Source organism: Agelaius phoeniceus, chromosome 4 (assembly GCF_051311805.1).
Source record: "Agelaius phoeniceus isolate bAgePho1 chromosome 4, bAgePho1.hap1, whole genome shotgun sequence".
Classification (NCBI taxonomy): domain Eukaryota; kingdom Metazoa; phylum Chordata; class Aves; order Passeriformes; family Icteridae; genus Agelaius; species Agelaius phoeniceus.
In genome coordinates, this window is record NC_135268.1 from 24,980,849 (window position 1) to 25,002,253 (window position 21,405).

Genomic DNA, 21,405 nt, shown 5'->3' on the forward strand with positions numbered 1-21,405 from the left:
CTCTGAGTCACTGAGCTTAAGCTGACCTGCTGCTGTACCACTCCTATTTTCATAAACCCAGCACCTAAGACTTGTAGGAACGTAGGGTCAAGGCCAAAGGAGGAGGAAGCGCACCTCAGACAACCACACACATTCTGCTCACCTTTGTTTTGCCAAGCCCTTTAGAATAAGGCAACTGGCTTGCAGAAAGTGGGACACTGAATCTGCTGCCATACACTTCACCATGCTTTCTCCTAATAGTCTTGTTATCCCCCTTCAGCCTATCTTATCCTGTATTATAAAGCCCAGGTGTCTTCTAAGATGCTTTGTGCCTTTGCTCTTTGGTGGTCAACGACTGACTGACATAAAAGACAGTGCTTGCATCATGCATAGATAAATCTGCTAAAGGCCTAAACTGACATATGCAAGAGGAGCATTAAACTACATTTTAAGAAATTCTTGATTATCTCATATCTCTTAAATGCCTGGCAACACAGAAACATTTATTCTTAGGGGCTTTGTTTGACTTTGATGACAACCACCTAAGTCACAGTGAGGGCAAATGTGAGGAAAAGAACTTGGTGAGCAGACAGATCATGGCATCTATACCAGCCCATCTCCCCCCAGACCACTGACAGGCAGGACAGAATCCAGATTCCAAGAGTCTTTCGCCAGCACTTGCTTTTGACCTTTATTCTGCAACCAGCATCACATATTGAAGGAGGGACGTTACACATCCTGCTTTTTACCACCCTCCTTTAGCCCCTTTCTTCTTTTTCTGCTGCTGTTTCTTCTTGGTGGCTGGAGCACCCGCGGGTTTTTGGTGCCTGGGAGGGATGACGTTACTTGCAGCTGACACAGCTGCCCCGCTGCCGGGCCGAGGGGAGGTAGGTGGGCTGCTGGCAGTTCTACTGGCGTCCCTGCAGGAAGGCAAGAGAAAAAGACTCCGTGTGGGTTCACAACCACCTGCAAGACATGGTACTAGTGCAGTGAGCTGACAGTGAAAAGCAGCAGCTGCCCCATTAGGTAGCAAGCATTATGTATGAGAGGGCACTCATGCAAGGAGAGGCTTCAACATACAGAAGGAGCTGGTGGAGGATGGGAACAAGTCTCAAAGGGCAGCAATCACCTTCTAACTGATGTTTGCTACATGGTGTAAGTCACTGACAATGAAAACAAGGCTAACTTTTGAATAGACATGTGACAGCTCATGCAGCACACAAGAGGCCTTTCAGGTCCCATTCCTAGGCAGTGCAAACCCAGCATCCTTCCTCTCAGATGCTAGTAAGACACCATCTTGCTGTCAGGCTTCATGCATAATGGTAATTCTTGATTCCAGCTCAAATAATCAGTGTCAGCTTAGAAGGAAGTACAGTGTTTTCTCAAATCATGGCTAATGGTTCTGCTAATGGTAATGTCAAAAGACTTGAAAGCAAATTGCTCAAGAGAAAGCATGCAAAATGAATCTCACTGCCAAAGGAGAAGCGCATTAAAAGACTATGAGAATTTTATTTGCACCTTGGCTCCTTCAAGCATGCCTATCCTATCACACTGGTTTTCAGGAACCTGTAGGGATCTCCAGGGAGAGCAGCTGGTAGCAGGTTCAAGCAGCAAAGTACGATGTCAGTTGTGCTACCCGCAGTTGGTGTGGTGACAGAGTTGCAGCAGAGCAGCACAAACACAGCCCTCCCAGTTCCCCAGGAGTAAATCCCCCCATCAATCCTTGCAAAATGGGTACTTACAATTCAGAGCCAGTTGTGGTTGAACCCTGAGTCCCCTTGCCAACCTGATCCTTCTTCTTGCCCTTCTTCCGTCCACGGTAGTAGGACCGCTCTCGCATTGGAAGCCACCGCTCAGGGTCGGGAGTCACCTTGGGGTCGTAGTTCTTGGGCAGCTTTCCTGCAGAACATCCAGTGCCAGGAAATGAGACTGGGGTCAACACACCAGAGGCATCACCAAGGGACACGCTTGGGATGTCAGTAGCAATGGCATGGCAGTGCAAAGAGACCAGCAATTACATCACCCTAACAGGGTGTTGCTCTCACTCCTGAGGAAAAATGCCCCAACCAAACAAGCTATTATAAAGATCCAAGTTTCCAAAGACACAGTCCTAGCAAAGGGTTCTAACTCCTAGGGACCTAGAGGCCAGCTATTTGGAGAAAGAATCTGGAGAACTCTCTGGAGCTGTGCTGTTTCAACAGCTAGGAAATACGACTTACCCTTCTTTTTTTTCTTCTTTTTCTTCACTTCCCCTTGTCTGAAAGGAAAACGAGACATTGTGACATAGCAGAGACAGAGCAGACAAATCAACTAAAAACTAGCTCTGGAAGAAGCTAAACTATTCCCATCTCTCTAATAACTTGGGTCTGCTGCTACATAAAGCTCCTTGCAGTCAAACAACAGGCTCCCTTTCCACCAGCTTGCCTTCTACAGAAATGCCTTCACCCCACCAAAGAAGGATGCACCAGAGCTATAAAAATACAATTAAATAAAAAATATAGCAGCCTGCCTTACCCTTGCTCCTTCTGCTGGTTGTCTCCAGTGAGCTTTGCAGCTTTCTTCCGAACATAGGTTGCTCCATGGGAGTTCTCCAGCGCATCAACATCTACTTTCAGTGACATGGTGTCTGAAGAAGGCAAGTGTTTGCTAAGACTGCAAGGGAAGAGTTCAGGGATGCAAACCAGCAAGCATAAACACCTATGTTCTTCCAGATAGCAAGAGGCAACCTCAGCTTAAATAAATTCTCTCTGTTAACAATGCAGACACCAGACAGGCCTATGGGGCTATTTCCATCTCTCTCACTAGCTTCTTACACAAGTTGGGATGAGCTGCTTAATCGCCATCTGCCTCATTTTTCCCTCTTTAATACAGGGAACAGCTTCCTGTGAAAGCAGTATGTGAATGAGATTTTGGGTAAGCAAGAGCTTAGCCATATTGTATCAGTCCTGCATTACTACCACAGGTTAAAGATTCTGACAGAAAAGATGCAGGTGCTCTTGGTTTTGATTCCACCTTGTCTTATTAATTCTGAAAGCAGAGGAGGCCAAAGATTAAAGGGTCCTGAGATATCAGGGTAATGAAGCCAATTAGAGAAATAATGTAGCTCCAGACAACTTGACCTGGATATGTAGCTGTTCCAGAGAGGTTTCTTGCCTTTCTTCGGGTAAGAGTGGGTCTGAAGTCCCCACACAGCTGGAAATCCAAGGAAGGAATACCCAAACACCTCTTTCACCACCATTAAAAGGATACACTTTAGCTTTTTCAGGGTCAACCAGGGAATAGGCAGAGATGAGCTGTGCCAGAGTATGCACATCTTTTGGGTTTTGCCTTTTTAGAGGAATAAAAGAAAACAAAACAAAACAGAAAAGGACCAAGTTACCAATGTTACTCATCTCAAAGACTGGTAACACCACACAGTGCTTGCTGCTGCAGCACAGTTACTATCTGTGGGGACAGGCATGTTAGTATGTGGTCTCCTCCAGAGCACACCACCAAACATGACTGGTGTGGATTAAGGGAGGTACAGACAATTTCACAGTATCATGAAGCAGGCAATAGAAGAAGAAAAACCCAGTAGCAAAGGCAAGTTAACACTCCCCCCAATAAAAGATCCCATTAAGTGCACAACAGAAACTAAAATCTAGACATCCACATTTATTTGGCACTAGAAAAAACTGCATTCCTGTCCCCAAAGAAATGTTCACTGCACACAAGAGGCTTCTGGGGTAAGTCTACCAGGTTTTCAAGTGAACATCAACTATAGGTCAAATAAATTATCTCCCCTTCTTCCAAAATACTGCCTTGCACTGAAGCCCCCATGCAAAGGCAACTCTAAAGGACAGCTACTAGTCAGTCAAAATTGTCAGACACTGCCTGCTGCCAGACAGCTTGCAGAGGACTCTAGGCAGAGACCTGCTGCTCAGCAACCACCCAACTCACTTCCAGAGCTCCTCCAAGTCGCTGATTGCTTCCTTCTTCCTGCCATGCTTTAGTTTGAAGTTGGCAGCTTCCCTTATCAGTGACAAATGGACAGGAGACTTTGGCTGAAAAACAAAGCAGCCATGATTAGTTTCTTACTATCACAGTGTGAAGCCCAGCTCTAGCTGGCTTTAATGCCCTGGAGGCTTGGCCAAGGAGAACTGAGTTAGCATCCTGTCCTACAGAAAGCAGACCACCTTTGCACTCTGGGAAGTTAGGCAGAACTGCAAGGCCACTTGCTGCTCCACCATATTTTCCTACCAGGGAGAAGTCCTGATTGCTACATTTAGGCATCCATTGATGCCACCCTCCTAATCTGACAGGAGCTGCTGCTCCCTATTCATAACACATATAAAATAATATATTATTGATAAATGCTCACAAAACAGGAGCTCACATGTCTCCAAATCCCCAAGTGGATAACTGCTGGGGCTATGCATCAACAGGAAAAGCTGAATTGGACTGTCTAGAAAATCCAGGACAGGTTCTTGCACATAACTCCTCTGGTCTGACTTGCCTGGTGTTGCTGATACCACTGGATAGCCTGTGTGAAGACTTCAATTGCACTGTCGATATCCTCTTCGTGACTGTACATTGTCACCAACGCAGACACCTGCAAACATTCCAGAGCAGTAAATAGCACATCTTCATGCAAATTGTCTACAGCCAGAGTCTCAGCAGTTAAACAATGGGATTTCCCAAAAGCAGAGTCAATGTGAGCTTTCTGCTCTGTCCCTAAAAAGCAGCTGTGGTAACAGGCAGGATACCCAGACCACATCTTCCTACCCAAGTCACTCCCAAAGGAACATCCCCAACATCTTTTTCTATGGTACAAGCCTAAGATTGCATTCATAGAAGGAACCTTCCAGTCTTGGCACTTTATTTGCTTATCACAGAACTCAGTTTCATTACAAAACCTTTTTCATCCCCCATTCTCTACCTCAAGAGCTATGAAAAAAGAAATCAGCACTGAAGAGATTAAAAGGATACCATCCATTTGCTGACATCTCAGTCACAAGTAGAGGTGACCCAGGGCTGTTACTGTTATTGTTAACTGCCCCTATAAATTATTTTGATCATTCACACTTACAATTGGAACAGATCCAACTCTCAGCTCCTGTTCCAGATGCTTATGCTGAACATGTGAGCACTTACAAGGCCATCAAGCATTTCTGAATAGCAGGTGTGGATTAGCATGCAGATCAGGGTGATGCTGCAGGGGGGGGAACACAACACCTTCCCCCTAAGGCCTGCTGTCCTAAAGCTCCTTCTAAAACGTCCCAACAGTACCTACCAGCAACCAGCGGTTGCTCCAGTCATGTTATTGCAAGTAAATCCAGGCAACATGCAGGACTGAGAGATTACCAGGGAGTGGGAACATAGGCAGAGAGCATCCCTCTGACAGGCAGAGTACTTCTGTGACTATGTTCAGGCTACCTGAAGCAAGTTATAATACTACCTTTGTCCAAGACAGGGAAGATGGGCTCAGAATCCCTGCAGACACTCAAGTCAAGTGGCAGCCATGGGGAAGAGGCAAAAAGGAGCAAGAAGTGCAAAGCTCTCCTGCAAGGGAAAAACCTTACATAGTTCAGACGGAGTTTTGCTTACCATACCAGGCTTGTGCTGCAGTTCTTCTATGCTCCTCAGGATCATGCAGGCTTTGGTGACACTGCCTAGAAGAGAGACAAGGAAGAACACACTCTGAATGGCATCACAACACCTGATCCCACCAATGAACTTCGAGCCAAAGGTAAACAATGGGAACAGAACAATTCCCCTTCTCACATCTCCCCCATTGCAGGAGTTAAGGACAGGCCTCCACACAATGGACCCTTCTGCTCTTGTCACATCCTGCAAGGGTTCAGGAGCAAGCTTTGGCTACCAGGGAGTTCTCTTCAGCCTCAAGTCTGTGCTGCCTGACTGCATACAGGAATGGTACCATTATGGAGCCTCATACTGCTCCCAAAATTATCCTGCCCCAGAAGAGATTCAGCATTTCACAGAGACTGTGGGCATTTCTGCCAGCAATCTGTGGAGCCTGTGTATCCAGACATTAGCTATCAGCATTATCCTGCCATAGCTAAATATATGTATTACCTCACTGAAAGTATCTCTACTGTGCACCCCTGTCATAACAGTGACTGCAGCAAAGCTTGCCCTGAAGTCTGGTTTTCTTACCCCTTGTACCCTTGTCATGTGCAGACACTTCCCAACAAAGGAGGACACTAGATACCTTGAGCAATTTTTAGCTGGGCCATCGTCAGCTTGATCTCAGCTGCATTGGCAGGGTGCTGGTCTGCAAAGTCCTGAGAGTCAGAAGAAACAACAATTCAACTTGTGTGGGCACCAGGCTGCTGCTTTGGTGAATCATATGTCATGCTCAGTCACAGCAAGCTGGCAAGAGCCAAAGAAAGCTTTCCAGCACAGGCAGGTTTCAGCATACAGCAGAGAAGGACCCCCAAGTGTGCCCTTTCAGATGCCCTTTCTGTCCCAGGCCACTCAATCATTCCAAAGAAGGGCGTTGCAAACTGCTTGTAAGCAGAGCAGCAAAGCCTACTACAGCTTACCCCAGAAGTCTACTACAGCTTCATAAGCATAAAAATCAGAAGTGTAAGGGAAATATTTCCCTTTAAAAGCAGAATTGTTCAATTGGGTGTGAAGGCTTTCCAGCAGCATTAAACCAAACCAAAATAAGGAGTCAGATACCCCTGGAAATTTAAACCAAACAAAACAAACTAAGGGAAAACAGCACAGGAAAACACAAAGCACAAGTTTAAATGGTGTTTGGCCAACTTTCTCTTAACCTACCTGCAGAAGCCCTACAGCCTTTGCATGCTGCTTCTCACGACACAGCTGGGCTGCCTGGATAAGCACAGGGAGCAGGTGCTCGGGGCTCTGGGACTGCAGGCTTGCTGACAGCTTGCGGCACTGATCTGCCTGCAGTGGAAAGAGAGAACACACTTTTCTCAGCCTTTGCAAGCATCTTACACAGGGCTAAGAAACCAACAGGATCTAAGAAGAGATACTAGTGGTGACTCCCCTGAAATGAGTACACAGAACCAAGTCCTCTTAGTGGCCCTTCAGATACATCTAAGAACCCCCACATCCCTTTTGTCTTCTAGGTATCTCCACACCATCCTCCCTACAGCAATGCCCAAATAACTGAAGAGACAGCTGTGGTTTTAGGGATGGTTTTATTTTTCTGCTCACTTATGTGCCTAAACCAAGTGGTCCTGTCTTCTGAAATAGAACAGCTGCATCTCTATTTTTGTCCAGTCAAACTCCCGTGGATTTAATCCATCTGCAGCTACTTACTGCAGATCAGTTTCCCCTACCTGGTTTGTGTACATTGCAAGCAAAGCTTTGTTGAATTCAATCGCCTGGAGCTGCTTCTTGGAGAGTTTATGCTCAACTCCTTCTGCATTGGTCAGCTTCACCTTTTTCTTTGAATCAAAGACATTTTGGTCCTGCGGAAATCACACATCATGAGATTTCACTACATTCCTTGAAGAAGAAAATGTCCCTGGGTCTGCAATTTAACTACAGTTTAAGAAAACATCTTTACTGATTATCTTCCTTCTCTCCACAGAAGCAGAGAAGCAAGCAGCCTAACCACAATGAAAGTGGCAAGGTAAATCTATACCTTGTTAATTGTGATGATATTATTTGCAATGACAGCAAGGAGTCCTACATCTGTTGGCCTGCAGATAAGAAAAGCAGAAAGCATACTGTTACTGAACAGCAGTCTCTCACAGATGGAAGGCTGAGCATTTGATTAAAAAAAAAAAAAACAAAAAACCCTTACTTCAACTTGATTATTTGATTGTAGAGCTGTAGAGCATCCTCTGTACGCCCCTGCAGTTGCATGATATAAGCCATCTGACCGTGAATAATAGCCAGTTCAGCCTCAATGTCTTCTTCTGTCACATCCTGAAGGAAAATCAAAGCAAAAAGTTAAAAGCTGCTATCTCACCTCTCTTCCAGCTTCAGCATTCTGCTGGCAAACATCTGTGAGCATTCCAGGGCAGTATTAGCAGCAAAGTATCCCAGCAACTACAGGTGAAGGTTGTACCCACAGCACTAACAGCAGCATATCTGAGTTAAACTAGGAGAAAAGAAAGCTTCATCTACTCCAGCTAGAACCTGAAGATTACTTTAACCTGTACATTTAATCTGCCATTCTGCAACAATTGGTTACAAATCCCCTGTTTGTCACCACCCACTCAGTATGTTCATCCCTAGCAGGGGTAGGTCACAGGGAGGTTTCAGACAACCTGCACCCTTCTACTTGCACCAGAACAGGCAACTATGCAAGGAGCAGAGCAGCAAACAGCCTGTGGTGTCAGCTGCCCTCCTGCAACAGCCATGATGGCTGCCCCAGCCTCACAAGCTGGTACCAGCAGAGCAGCCCTGGCTCTGCTCTGGCTCTCTGCACTTTGGGACTGCACCCTCGCTTCCCCTGCTGCAAAGCAAACACTCTCTAGAACAACATCAGGAACTTACAGAGTCTTCTGACAGTGACTGGCGGCACAGTTCTACAAGGAAAAACATTGAAAAACACCATTTAGAAGGCTTTAGGGTGAAAAAAAACAGGCAAGAAGCATGAGGGAACATAGAACCTTTCCATGTATCCCTGAAACTCCTGCAGCACTACAAGGGCACTGCAGATTACCAGGCTGATGATGGATGGGACTAAGCATGAGAGAGCAGACTATGTGAAGCAGAAGAACAATCAAAGGCACAGAAGATACTGTCCCTCCCAGACACTAATTTTCTCTCCTGACCAAAATTCCTTAGACCTAGCTCCTGATTTTTCCCATAGGGATCAGCTGCAACTGCTCACCGGTTAAGCACTGCAAGCCTGCAATATTCAGCTTACAACACCCTTTATGGGGCAGCAATTCTGTAAGTATTCAGTACCCATACTAGTCACTTCTTCACTTTCTCATACTTCACCAGAGAAAGTGGTCACTTTTTGGGATGGGACTTGTTTGCCCTCCAAAGGACTACTATCAAAGGACATAGGCCCAAATTACACATGCTTATCAGTTGTATGGGACACTTGTTATTCTTCATCAAAACTGGGACAGAACTGACCTATTTATCTGTAAGAGCAATTAGATCAGACAGAACTAGTCCTTCCTAGTTCTCTCCCCAGATTTTTTTAAACATGCAAAATCCCCCTTTAACTCCATTGAAAAAAAATCCTCTTTGCTAAAAAGCTCATTTACTGGCTTATACTAATTCATACCATGAAGTACCTTGAACTTTTATAGCATGTACTTAAATACATACTCATACTAACAAAATCTCATCTCATGTTTATGAGATTACATTCACATCTACTTCCTGCTTCAAAAAAATGCACAAAGTTATTGAATACAAATCAGGGGGCTGTAGGAGAGCCAGGACATGCTGCATGGATCTGGAAAAGTGTCCCAGAGGAACACTTGTCCAAAACCACCAGCTTCACAACAAATCCTGCTGCTGATCAGTTTTTAAATTCTCAAAACCTCTTTTCCTCTGATTTGTGCATCAAAGTGCAAATAACTGCTTCTACTACACAAAGCTTCCCTCTCACCTCACCAGGCTTTTACCTTCTGCTTTTTGTAGTTTTTTCATTGCTTCATTCAGCTTTCCTTGCCCAATCAATGCACATGCACTGTTATAACACAGCTCGTAGGTAGCTTCTCGAAGGCCTAAATCCTCCTAGCATGAAAACCAAATATAACATTGCATAAACACCAACAGATTTAACAGGCAACACACACAAACCAGAGTTTTCCTGTACATTCAAACTAATCCTTGAAAAATAAATTTAAGAAGCAAATTTAACAGGGCACACTCCTGGCAAGTAAGTTGCAGCACAAAGGATCTTTCCTCACACTGCACAAAGTCAGAGGCAACTGACAAGGCAGCAGGGAAACTCCAGCCTGAACCTGGGGACTACTTAGGCTTGTGCAAAAGGGCAGCTAAGAACTGCTGTTCTAGAGAATTAGTGAATCCACAGCACTGAACAGAAAGCTGAGCATGCTGTGTGCACCGCCAAGGACAAGGATTTCTAAACAAATGTGAACATTACAATCTTCACTGTTCATTAATAAAAATATTCCCAAGCATGGCTGGGTGATCAGAACAACTAGCTTTAACCCTGGGCAAGAGGGTAATGAGAGGGAAAAGTGCTAGTTGCACCAGGTGTTCTGCTAATACAGGTTCAGAAAGATCTTCCTGTTCTGCTGTGACATCTAAAGTACAAGGTCTCTAGAGATCAAAGGTGAAGTGTAATTCATAAATAATAACAGCATTTATTCCTCCATACAGGGAAAACCACTATGTGATCTTCAACATACTCAGAAATCTTTACAAGACAGGAATACCTTTCTGTCCTGTTCAGTATCCACAATTCCAATACAATTTGTATCCTCTGTTCTTTAGCTCTCATTCTTACACCCAAAGACATACATACTCACTTACTGGCACCACCTTCTCCCACGTGCTTTGTGCTGCCACAACAGCAGAGAGATTGGTTTTTCTCTCCTCTTCATACTCATCCTGGGAGTTGCGGATGAGATCCCTGTATGCAGCCAGACAATCGTCGTAGCGCTCCAGCCTGTACAACTGAGAAAGGAAAGGGATTAGCCATCAGAACAGTATTTTCCTGTGCATGCTGGTAACTACAGCCTCCTTCCTCCCTCCCCATGGACTGGGGGCAGTAGAGCATCATATGTATTAAGCTGAACATTACTAACATTTGCATCTACCTTCAAGGGCAAGCTATATAGACTACACTTGCAAGGACTCAAGCAATGACACCAGATACCTGCACAAAAATGACACAGCTCCTACTCCTAAAACAGCTTCTTTAAAAGCAGCAGTTTACTCAGTTTTGTCCTCAAACAGCCTTCTTCCAAATTAGATCGCCTCTCTAAGAAAGAAATTAAATGAATGGTCTTTCATGCAGCTGAGATAAGACAGCCAATTCTTCACAAAACTGTTCTGATCAACCAGGAAAAAAAGAAGAAGAAAAAGCATAACTTCTTTTCCGCATCACTTTTAATGCCTGAGACATCAGGTCCCACAAACTATTCCTGAACAGGTATCTAATGCAAACAGATGGCTGAACCACAAACAAATCCCATCAGATCTCCTCCTTTCCCAACCAGGTGGCTAATATCAGGCCAGACCCAGGAAAGGAGCAGAAGTCACAAATGTATTGTTTTGGTTCTGTGGGAATAAGATGACAACACTGCCTCCAGAAAGAGGCAACTGAAGCTTCACAGAAGTCTGAGCAGTTGGAACCATACCTGTCCTTACCTTCAAGCTAGAGAAGGAAATTCTGTCCCCATACCTGTCCCCCATCAGAGCAGGGACAAGGCATCCAGCATATGAAACTCCCACCAGGAAGAAAAGCTTGTAATTACCACTTGTCCATAAAGCTCCTTCAGTTTGTCTGTCTGCTGACTGGCACTCTGAATAGTCTTGAGAGCACTTTCAATACGGTTCAACCTGTATTCACAGTAGGCCTTCTCAAAGGCAATAACATCACTGCAAGGACAAGACAAAGGCTGACAGCCAGCACTAGGGTTTCCATTCAACAGCATTCATTCACATATAACCAGCCCTAATTAGTCACAGATTGCTACATAACCAAAAATCCAAACACACGATCCCAGATTACAGGATTATGTATCTGTTCAGCACTGAAAGTATCTCCTGTGTACTTGGTGTTTAACAGAGAAAGCATATCAAAACTTCATCCAAAAACAAAAGGTTCCTTTTTAATGGCATTTCCACACACATGGTATTCCAAATCCTCTCTGCTCCAGGCCGCCTACTAATTATGCTAATCAAATTCTTAAAAGGTAAAACAATATCAAACTTCATTCTGTGATTACATTGCAATGAAACATTGTTACTGCAAACTTCTGAAGACAACTGACTCACAGAGAGAGAGGAAAAGGTATAAAAGGTATAAAACACAGCCCACTTACAGGCTGATACCAAGACAAAGGTAACATTAACATATTTTGAAATATGATTGCAGCAAACTGCAGCAAAAGGGTTTGCTTTTACAAACATAAATTGGCTTCAAAGCAAGCTCACACCAGGAGAGAAGCATTCTCAAAGAATCTGAGCCTTGAAAGCTATGTTCCACCTAAGCCCTGAGTTACCACTTAAACCAAAGGAAAATAATCAGCAATTCCTTTAGTTCACGCCTGGGGCCACTTATTATTAGCTTTACTTTGCCTATTTAAAATTATCTCGATTCAACTGAGTATTAAGGAAGTTTGAAAATCAATGGCATTTAGAAATATATCAAAGCAGCCTCAATGCAGGATAGGAAAACTTCAAGACAGACCAAGAATCACCATTCTCCTTGCTCTGCAGGACACAGACACACAGTAGAATGAGCTGAAAGAAGTTATAGGAAGAACTCTGAAACCAGTTGAATATTAAAAAAAATGCTTCTCCCTACCATATAATAAAATAATAAGTTAAAAAACTTGAATTAAACCCCTTTTGTCCCAGGAAAGAAGGAAGTGGTGAACAGGGTTATTACATGTTATTCAGATGCAAACAAAAACAAAGGTATGTTTCATCACACTGATAACTTCAACACACCTTTCTGGGAACTTCTTTAGTAAGAACAGCATCTGAAACAAAAGTTTTGCTGCCAGCCAGTTCTTGGATAGCACTTTTCATCCTTGTCACTGCACAAAGTGCATCCTTATGAGGAACAAAATTAGAATCTTAAGGACACAAAGGAGAAGCTTGACTTGTTCTCAAACACAATTTGTCTCCAGGGTCCTGCTTTTGAGAGGATGCACAAAGGGCTTGCAGCACCCCAAAAGCTGAGGCAGCTCCTTCAGGCTGGCAAAGCAAAGCTGTATGATGAGACAGCCAAACAAAGCCAACAAAGGCTTCTCCCTTCTCACTTCCCTCCCAGAGAGATCTGTCCCCTTCCCTTGTACCAGCCACGCTACCCAGCCACATCTACAAGCAGAATCAGCATGTGAAGGTGGCTGAAAACTCAGGGACAATCCCTTCAACAGTAATAGCAAGGTGTTAGACTGCCTCAAACTCAACCAGACCCTGTCTCACCCCCTCCCATAAATAAGCTTGTCACTGAGAAGACCAACCCAAATGTCCCTGAGCATATCCTGCTCTTTATTTTGCTGCCTCATTAGTCCCCTCCATTGAAGCTGCAGCTTCTCAAGGACTCAGGAGTTTCATATTTTGTAGAGCACAGCAAGGCACAACTCACCTGGTTAACACTTTAGTGTGGGTATTGATTATACCAAGGGCTTCCTTGAAGTTCCCATTCTGGATAAGACACACTACTTTACACTGAAGTGCTGTCACGTCATCTTTGTTGATCTGCAGTACTGGAGAAGAAACCAGTTTCAACACAGTGATCCAACTCAAACACAGCCAGGCTTTGTAAGAGACTCACATTATTAGAGCTGCAAAAACCCATCCTAGAGAGTGGCCACATCAACTTACAGCATCCTGGCATGGCTTGCTTTGCCTTGGATCATGAAACAAACCCCAGCAGGATAAAAGAATCCAGTAGAGATCCTGAACTTACCAGAAGCAGGCACTGTGCTAACATGTCTGGAAGAGAGCTGCACATGTCTGAAAGAGGCTACACAGGCCTGGGCAAACCTTTCCTTGGCATTTCACTTCAGGCAAAGAACACAGTGCCAAGGCCCCAGGGCCACGTAAAGCACACTCAGGAAAGAAAACAGCTGGTATAGAAGAACAGTGTGGTTCTTGTCAGGGAGTCACTTTACATGCTAAAACTTTCTGTCAGTGGATGACAGTGAATGAGAACTAGAAGAAAGGCATGGGTTTTGCTATTTGATTTTTTTCAGGGATGCCAGCTTTTCCAGGACAGGAGATGAATCCCTACTGCCTACCAGCAGCAAAGACAGAACGTGTAATCACAACGTGCCTTATACTGCAATCCCGTTTTGGATGCCTAGCCACCAAAACAACACATCTCAACGTGAACTCTCCGTTTCGAGCAAGTTGTTGCTCCCAAGTCAGTTAGTCCATATGCACACCACCCCTCCTCCAGTTCCCGGGGGAAAAGCCCTCCCTCCTCCCATGATCAAAACGGAAGGAAAACCCACGAGTAACTCCGAGGGTTTAACCCACAGCAAGGGGTGCGTGATGCAACACAAGGACCCGACGGTCACGATACAGCAGCGGAGCCTGGGCCCCGGCCGCCCCTCTTCCCTCTAGCCCAACACAGTAAGATCCCCGCAGCCTTTGCCCGCGGCCCCGCTCCCGGCACGAACCCTACGGACGGACACCACCGCTCCCCGCCGCACCGCACCGACCCTCCGCAAGGCCAACGCGCCCGGGCAGAGACCCCAGACCGGCGGCGCGGGGCCCGGCACTGCCGCCGCACTCACTCTTATTGACGGACTTGAGTGCGCGGGCGAAGTCGCCGTTCTGGCCGCAGCGGTTCACCTCGCTCCACAGCCCCGCCGCCGCCGCCGCCCCCGCGGCCGCCGCCATCTTGGCACCGGGAGCAGACACACGTCGCGGGGGCGGCGCCGCGCCGGAAGCGGAAGGGCTGAGCGGGGCCCCGCCCCCGACGGGCGCTCGTGCCTTTCCGGCGGTCCCGCCCTGCCCGGTCCCGCGCTGGGCCGGTGCGCTGTGAGCGCCTCAGGGCCCGCCCTGCCCGGTACCACGCTGGGCCGGTGCGCTGTGAGCGCCTCAGGGCCCGCCCTGCCCGGTACCGCGCTGGGCCGGTGCGCTGTGAGCGCCTCAGGGCTCTTCCCGCTGCTGCCGGCAGAGGGGTAACCGGGCCAGCCCGGGCTCCGCACCCGGGCAGCCCTAGCGGTGTGCACAGACCGGGGAACGAGAGGCTGGAGCAGCGCTGCAGAAAGGGAGCTGAGGGTCCTGGTCCATGGCATTGAATGGGAGTCACTGAGCCCTGGCAGCCAGGAGGGCCAGCCCTGTCCTGGGAGGCAGCAGGCACGGCCAGGCAAGGGAGGGATTGTCCCGCTCTGCTCTGAGCTGGGGCAGCCTCACCTCCAGTGCTGGGGGCAGCTCTGGGTGCCACAAGATCAGAAAGACACTGAACTGTTGGAGAGTGTCCAGAGAACAGTGACGGGCCTTGAGAAGAAGCCGTATGAAGAGCGATGAAGGCCATTTGGTTTGTTCAGCCTGGAGGAGAGAGGGAGACCTCACTGTGGTCTTGAACATCCTCAAGAGAGGAAGAGGAGGGGCAAGTACCGACCTCTTCACTCTGGTGACAAGTGACAGGACTCAAGGAAACGGAATAGAGCTCAGCCAGGGAAGGTCCAGGCTAAATCTCAGGAACAGGTTCTTCATCCAGAGGGTTGTCAGGCACTGGAACAGCTCCCCAGGGAAGGGGTCATGGCACCCAGCCTGACAGAGCTCAAGAAGCCTTTGGACAATGCACGCGGGCACAGGGTGTGACTTTGGGGATTGTCTTGCACAGGGACTGGAGCTGGACTCAGTCATCCTGACAGGTCTCTTCCAGCCCAGCACTTTCAGTGATTCTACTGATTTAATTTGCTTTCATGAAAAAGCTCTGTAGATGTAGCACCTTAGTTATTGCCAAATAACTCCACTCCCCTTTCCATGTTTTGACCAAAGTGAGTATATGTGCAGAGAGGGAAAGGGTGATTGATCATCCTTAAGGGATTTTCCACCAACTCCCATTACTTTCTTCTGCCAGAAGACTGGCATCAGTCATCAGCTTTCAAATTTCAGAAATGTCATGATTACAAATATCACAAAGGCTGTGTAGTTTTTAAAATAAAAATTGCAGAGTTATAAATACATCAGAGGGTTAAGGTGGCCATAACTTTGTATAACACCACCCACATTTCAGGATTTGGCTTTCAAACAGAAACTGAAGGAGACACTGCAATGTGACACAACAAAGTCAACTCAGTGCAACTTGGACACTGGAGCCTCTCTTTATAAATCAGTCCCAGGTAAAAACCACAAATACTTGCTCTGAAGAACTAGTGAGCAGTCTGGTGTCATCTCTTCCACAGGAGTAACAACCACATTAAATAAAGGAAAAAGAACAATTAATACTTTAAACAAAATACTCTTTTTATTAGAGTATTTTTGATTAAACATACAGAACTCAAGATTGCTATTTAAAATTTGTATCACTCAAAGTTTTTCCCTCTAGAAGGATGGTAACACAATCTCAGTGCATATTATATGGAAGGATCATACCTCTCAAGTGTCCTGCTCATGAATCAGAGCAATACTGCATGTACTTGGTGTGCAAGCAAGGAGGGAGTGCTGTAATGCAATTAACAGACAAAAAATGCACCACCAATACATAGAGTCAGCTCCATGACCAGTGATCCAGAGAGTAGCATCACGTGGCTTCAGGAATGAAGGAGATAACAGTTCCTGACCATGAAAAAGGAATAGGTAACATCATATGCGTACAAGTCCTAGGCATTCCTCCTCCATAAGGACTGCGGGGGACTGCAACTTTAGCCACTGGTTTGGAAGATTTTTTGAAGCATCCATTGTACTGGGGGTGTGGGTGCAGAAATCTTGCTGAAAAAGGGAAAGAAACATGATCCTACAGCCCTTGAGCAGCTCCAAACGCCACCATCGCAGGCAGCCTGGCAAAGCACTTGGTTACACATGAAATACGTCTGCTCTGGAGCCTTGGCACCTGCTTGTTCCTCTGTTCCACACACAGGACATTAACAAAGCAGCATGTGGAGGGAGCTACAGCCCAGCTGCCCCCACCTGCCAGTATCAGTTCCTGGAGCACACTATCAGACTTTGTATACTCATATACATTTATGAACATATATATATATATATATATATATGTATGTATGTATGTATGCAGACTTTCTACTTGGTTTGCATCTGAGCACAAATATTACAGCCAAGACCTGCAGTTCTCTGCCTTTTCATACTGTTGAGCAAAACCTAAGCTTTCAATTACACATAGTTAAGTTTCATAGACTTATTTTTAAAGAATTGAAAAATACAGTTTAGAAGTAAGTTTGGTCAAGGTCATCACTGCACATGTACCTGCTTAAGTGGTACTCATCAACTGTGCTGTGATGGAATGTCCAATGGCAGATTTCCTCAAATGAAAAATCCGGACAATTGAGAGGTATGCAGAAAACTTGTCTTAAATACTTGAAGCTACATGTGAAATCTTACAGAACACAAGCTACAGTTACAGACATAACAATAAATCTTATTAACCAACAGTGCATAAGAACTTAAAAACAGTCAATGAAATCAGTTCAGCCAGTGACTTCCAAAAAAGTCGTGCCTCAGCTGCATTGAGGGGGAAAAAAACAAGAAAACAACCGGGGGGGCAGGGGGGCAGGAAAACTCAGGCAAGTTTAAGACAGTTTTAATCTACATTTTAAAAGCTGGTTTATTATATATTTTTTTATATATATATGCTATGTATAAAATAAATTAAAAAGGGAGAGGAGCAAATAGCTTTGTATATGCTTCAAATTAACACAGACCAGTAGTTCCATAAATGAACATTTTACCATTTTTGTGGTAAAAAGTTGACATAAAAGTTCAAAACCATACAATGCTTATAAATAGAAAGAGTTCAAAAGATACTTATTTTTTAAAAAATGTAATTTAAACATCATTTTCTCTTCCCCTACAATACACTTCAGTTTTGTATGTCAGCATCAATACATTTACAGAGTATTTGAATGTCACCTCCACAGAATTGATAACAAAGCAGGTAAAAGAGCTAGTGGTGTTAAAATTTAGGACTTCTCTCCCAAATAACTCTACCTGCTCCTCAGCCTTCTCCTGAAATGAAGGCTATCAACATTCATCACCCAGTCTGAGGTATGGGCAGAAGAAAATCTGCAACCGGTACTCTCCAACCCACCTTGCCTCTGCTAAAATATAGCAACAATCAATTGATCTGGCAATTGGCAATGGTGGTGGACAATCTCTTACTTCCATTCAGCTTGTATATAATTTAATCCTGGCATTTTAAAAAGAAATGAAACATAGTATTAATTCATAACTTAAAAAAAAAAACAAATAAAAACCCCACCAACAAAGAAAAACCCCACAAAAACCACTCAACTTTAAATCTCTGAAACTATGTTTAAATGTTGTTCCTGGTTTAAAGCTTCACATAAAACAATGGACAGAAGGATGACAATTTTAAACCAAGAGAGCACCTAAAAACATACCATAGGTAAAAATGAAATCAATCATCTCTCCACTTCATAAAAACGTAGAAACCCTGTCAGCAACAGTAGTACACTCAGAACGAACAACGTCAAAAGGAGCATCTAGAATACTCAAGAGGCTTGCTATGCTACTTCTCTTTATTGCCCATTCTCTCATTTGTATGGATGGCCACTGCATGACAAAATGCCTGTGGATAGTTCTCTGATCTTCCTTTCACCACTGCTGCCAGCTGAAGTCGTCATTGCTGCCAAAGACCAAGAAAAATCCTAGGATGGTGGCAAAGATGACTGTATTCCCAGTGAGAACGAGTGCACACGCGCCCCAGTAAATCTGTGAACAGGGGGAATTCAGTTAGACATGTTTGGAGCTGAACACTAACAAGACAAAAGGTAACATCTTTACTATCCCATTCTCAACAAAGTTCAGTAACGCATCCATGATGCAAGACGCAATACCTCATTATTTGTGGTTACACCAAGCAGGTTTACCCAAAATTACTTGACAAATTCACAGCCAGCCAAGCAGCACTGCAAGTTTCTTCTAGCTGTACTCAAAGCATTGGCTAGCTACAGGCACAACTGGTTTGCTATGCAAAGTAAGGTTAGACAACAGCATCAAACACATCTGCAGCCCAGCTATGCTGTAAGATTTTTTAAAACAGGTGTTTAAGGTCTTCAAAACGCCAGCAGATATCCCATTAACAAAAAAGGAGGTGAATGTTTTCACAGGAGAGTAAGGGGATTACTCAAAGGATGTGAGGCATTCCAACTGTCCATCTGAGCTGTTCTTGCCTGAAGACATTTATGAAAGTGCACTCCATGTTCTTTGACTTGGTAGTGCTTTCTGACATTCACATAAACAAAGTGAACTTGTAAAGTATTTTAGTGAAAAGCTCTATACTGGAAAATATGTAATGAGAACTTGGAAGTTTAAGAAAAATTATACCAATATCGCTTACAGTATCATTTACAGTGAGTATAAAAACACTTTTTTTTTTTATTCATGCTGCTTTAGCTCAACTACTCCACAAATTGTCTTCAAAGTATTCTTTACACTTCTATATTTGATTACTTTCCTGTTAAGTTTTCACAGTATTTTCTGTCTCATTTTCTCTGCATTGCATTGTTAGGCTTTATTCCATGACCATGTGAAGCAACTGGCAATCACAAATGTTCTGCCATGCTCCCACTTCAGTACTGATTTTTTTGCCAAAAAAAAAAATCTTATTCTGGTTCCAAAAGTACATAATTGTAAGAATTATTTATTTAGTGCACGAAAGCTTTACCTTCAATAAACAACCAAACACAAAGTTTTCTAGAAAAAAAAAAGGCAATCACAGGTTGAAATACTACTAACCAGTTCTGCTCTTGCAAACACTATGGGCAGCCCAAATGCTGAGACCACAATGCCTGTTGTAAGGAATATGGCCAGCTCCTTGCAGGCATTACTTGTAGCATCTGTGTCATCTACCAATCTTCTTGCTATGCAGTACGGGATAGGAGAAAGGATGTAAAAAAACAGAACAAACAGTGGCCAGTACTGGCTGAAAAAGAAAGGAGAAAAAAAGTTTTACTTAACTGGATTTACTTCCTGCTCCTCCTAAAATCCATGCAAGGCATTTTTCCCATCCAGCACCCCCATTTAGGACAGACAGAAAATCCCAGAGAAGGCAAATATTTTGACATTAATCCTACAGACCCTGTGCCTGAGTGGCTTCGGCTGACCTCAACAGCAGCAGAGTTCACTAACAGGATATTCACAAAGCAAGGCTGCACTAAGCAAGCCTAAATCTAATGCCACCTTACAAGGTGAGCTTAACTCCAAGTTTATCCTGTCAGTTGTACTTAGGGGATACCCTTGCAGCACCCCAGAACAGACTTCTCAGGCACACAAAGGCAGGTGAACATTGTTTCAATAAAACTTTACTGCATTGTTTGAAGGGCAACTGTATAAGGGTCTCCTTCCCAAGGGTTTGTGTCACCAGCGCTGGCTTCATAACAAAAGAAAACTGACCTAGGAATTCTAGTCATATATGTAGAAAGTGCAATTCACAACCCATAACAGGTCTATCAATAGGATATTTAATATTTATTCAACAGTGAATAAGTCAATTTAAAATCTTTTCTGTAAAGTCAGCATTCACTTGCAAAGAGTCAAAGCCATAGGCCTTACTATCTGAGTACTTGGTCTGCTACTTTGTATCTCCTGAAAACCAAGAGATAGGAATCGATATCAAGAAAGTACAGACAGCAGCTGCAATTACTCCAGATCTATATCACAAGTGTGGGACACAGCCAAGGATCCACCTGATAGTCACTGACAGCCCAGCTACCCCTAGGCAGCAACAGAAAATGCAAATCTTTCCCTGGATGACCCCCACTTGCTGCCCACCTCGAGAGATGCTGCTGTCTGAGGGTCACCCACAGCGGGACACAAGCCCAGAGAGTCAGGGCAACGCATCCTTTCACGGTTTGCAGCCAGGCCTGGTACTTTAACTTTTGCTGCCATTACTTTTTAGGATTAATTAAATCCTGGATGGTCTTTCTTTTTGTTCCCACCCCAACCTTTTGAAACAAAGGACAAAAAAACCCCAAAACAAACAAAAAAAAACCCAGCAAAAAAGCCCCAAAAACCTAAGGCCCCTCCTACACAGAGAGAACTTATCAATCCACCACTATGGAAGCGGGACTCCTGTGAAGTTACAGCCACACAAACAGAAGTAGAAGAACAGAAAGAGAGAGCACGGTACTTGTATTGGGGCAGGGCGCATCCGAGCATCAAGAACATCAGTCCGACCGCTCCCCCAAAGGACAGGCTGATCAGCGCTACAACGAGAACAAACCCAGGCAACGTGAAGGGAGCACCGCACCGCGCACGGCACCCACCGCCGCCCGCAGACCAACGCGGGGCTCAGCGCAGCCCCGGACGCCCGGCGCAGCGGGGGCACTCGGGGTGCCGCGGGGGCTCCCAGCCCCTCCCGCCCGGGGGCCCGTCCGGCTCGGCCCCTCCCCGCGCGGGCCGCGCGTGCCCGCCATTACCGGCCTCGCCCCGCCCCGTGCGCACCTTTGATTCCCGCCATGGCGCCGCCCGTCCCGCCAGCCGCGCGGCACCGGAGAGGGGCGCGCCGGGAACCGGAAATGCCGCGCGGAAGCGGAAGCCGTAGGGGCAAGGGGCGGGCACGGCCCCGTGACGCTCATACGTGGAGCGCGCGCAGGCCCCGCGGCGGCAGCC

General features: G+C 45.3%; 2 protein-coding genes across 2 annotated transcripts; both read right to left on the reverse strand.

The window, feature by feature from the left end:
• Positions 1-642: 642 nt before the first annotated feature.
• SRP72 (signal recognition particle 72) lies at positions 643-14,537 on the reverse strand. The gene is made up of 19 exons (XM_054632783.2): positions 14,379-14,537; positions 13,223-13,343; positions 11,379-11,502; positions 10,432-10,575; positions 9,555-9,666; positions 8,461-8,492; positions 7,763-7,887; positions 7,601-7,658; positions 7,293-7,424; positions 6,766-6,894; positions 6,191-6,263; positions 5,566-5,630; positions 4,475-4,570; positions 3,919-4,022; positions 3,229-3,306; positions 2,494-2,631; positions 2,199-2,236; positions 1,722-1,878; positions 643-899 (listed from the first exon to the last, which is right to left on the reverse strand). Exons 1-19 carry the CDS (start codon positions 14,482-14,484, stop codon positions 725-727), a joined length of 2,007 nt encoding a protein of 668 aa, XP_054488758.1. The 5' UTR covers positions 14,485-14,537; the 3' UTR covers positions 643-724.
• A 1,504-nt stretch (positions 14,538-16,041) lies between these two features.
• Positions 16,042-21,387, reverse strand: LEPROTL1 (leptin receptor overlapping transcript like 1). The gene is made up of 4 exons (XM_054633028.2): positions 21,238-21,387; positions 20,924-20,999; positions 19,531-19,717; positions 16,042-18,504 (listed from the first exon to the last, which is right to left on the reverse strand). The coding sequence occupies exons 1-4, from the start codon at positions 21,251-21,253 to the stop codon at positions 18,388-18,390; spliced, it is 396 nt and encodes a 131-aa protein (XP_054489003.1). The 5' UTR covers positions 21,254-21,387; the 3' UTR covers positions 16,042-18,387.
• Positions 21,388-21,405: the final 18 nt, after the last annotated feature.

Excerpts from the sequence above, each read along its gene's own strand:
- SRP72 (XM_054632783.2), bottom strand. The coding sequence starts at position 14,484 with ATGGCGGCGGCCGCGGGGGCGGCGGCGGCGGCGGGGCTGTGGAGCGAG. Across the intron at positions 5,631-6,190 it reads CCAGCTAAAAATTGCTCAAG|GCAGTGTCACCAAAGCCTGC; the intron begins GTATCTAGTGTC and ends TCTCTCTTCTAG. Across the intron at positions 2,237-2,493 it reads AACCAGCAGAAGGAGCAAGG|ACAAGGGGAAGTGAAGAAAA; the intron begins GTAAGGCAGGCT and ends TTTTCCTTTCAG.
- LEPROTL1 (XM_054633028.2), bottom strand. Across the intron at positions 19,718-20,923 it reads TGCGCCCTGCCCCAATACAA|CCAGTACTGGCCACTGTTTG; the intron begins GTACCGTGCTCT and ends TTTCTTTTTCAG. Across the intron at positions 18,505-19,530 it reads TGTTTGCAAGAGCAGAACTG|ATTTACTGGGGCGCGTGTGC; the intron begins GTTAGTAGTATT and ends CCCTGTTCACAG.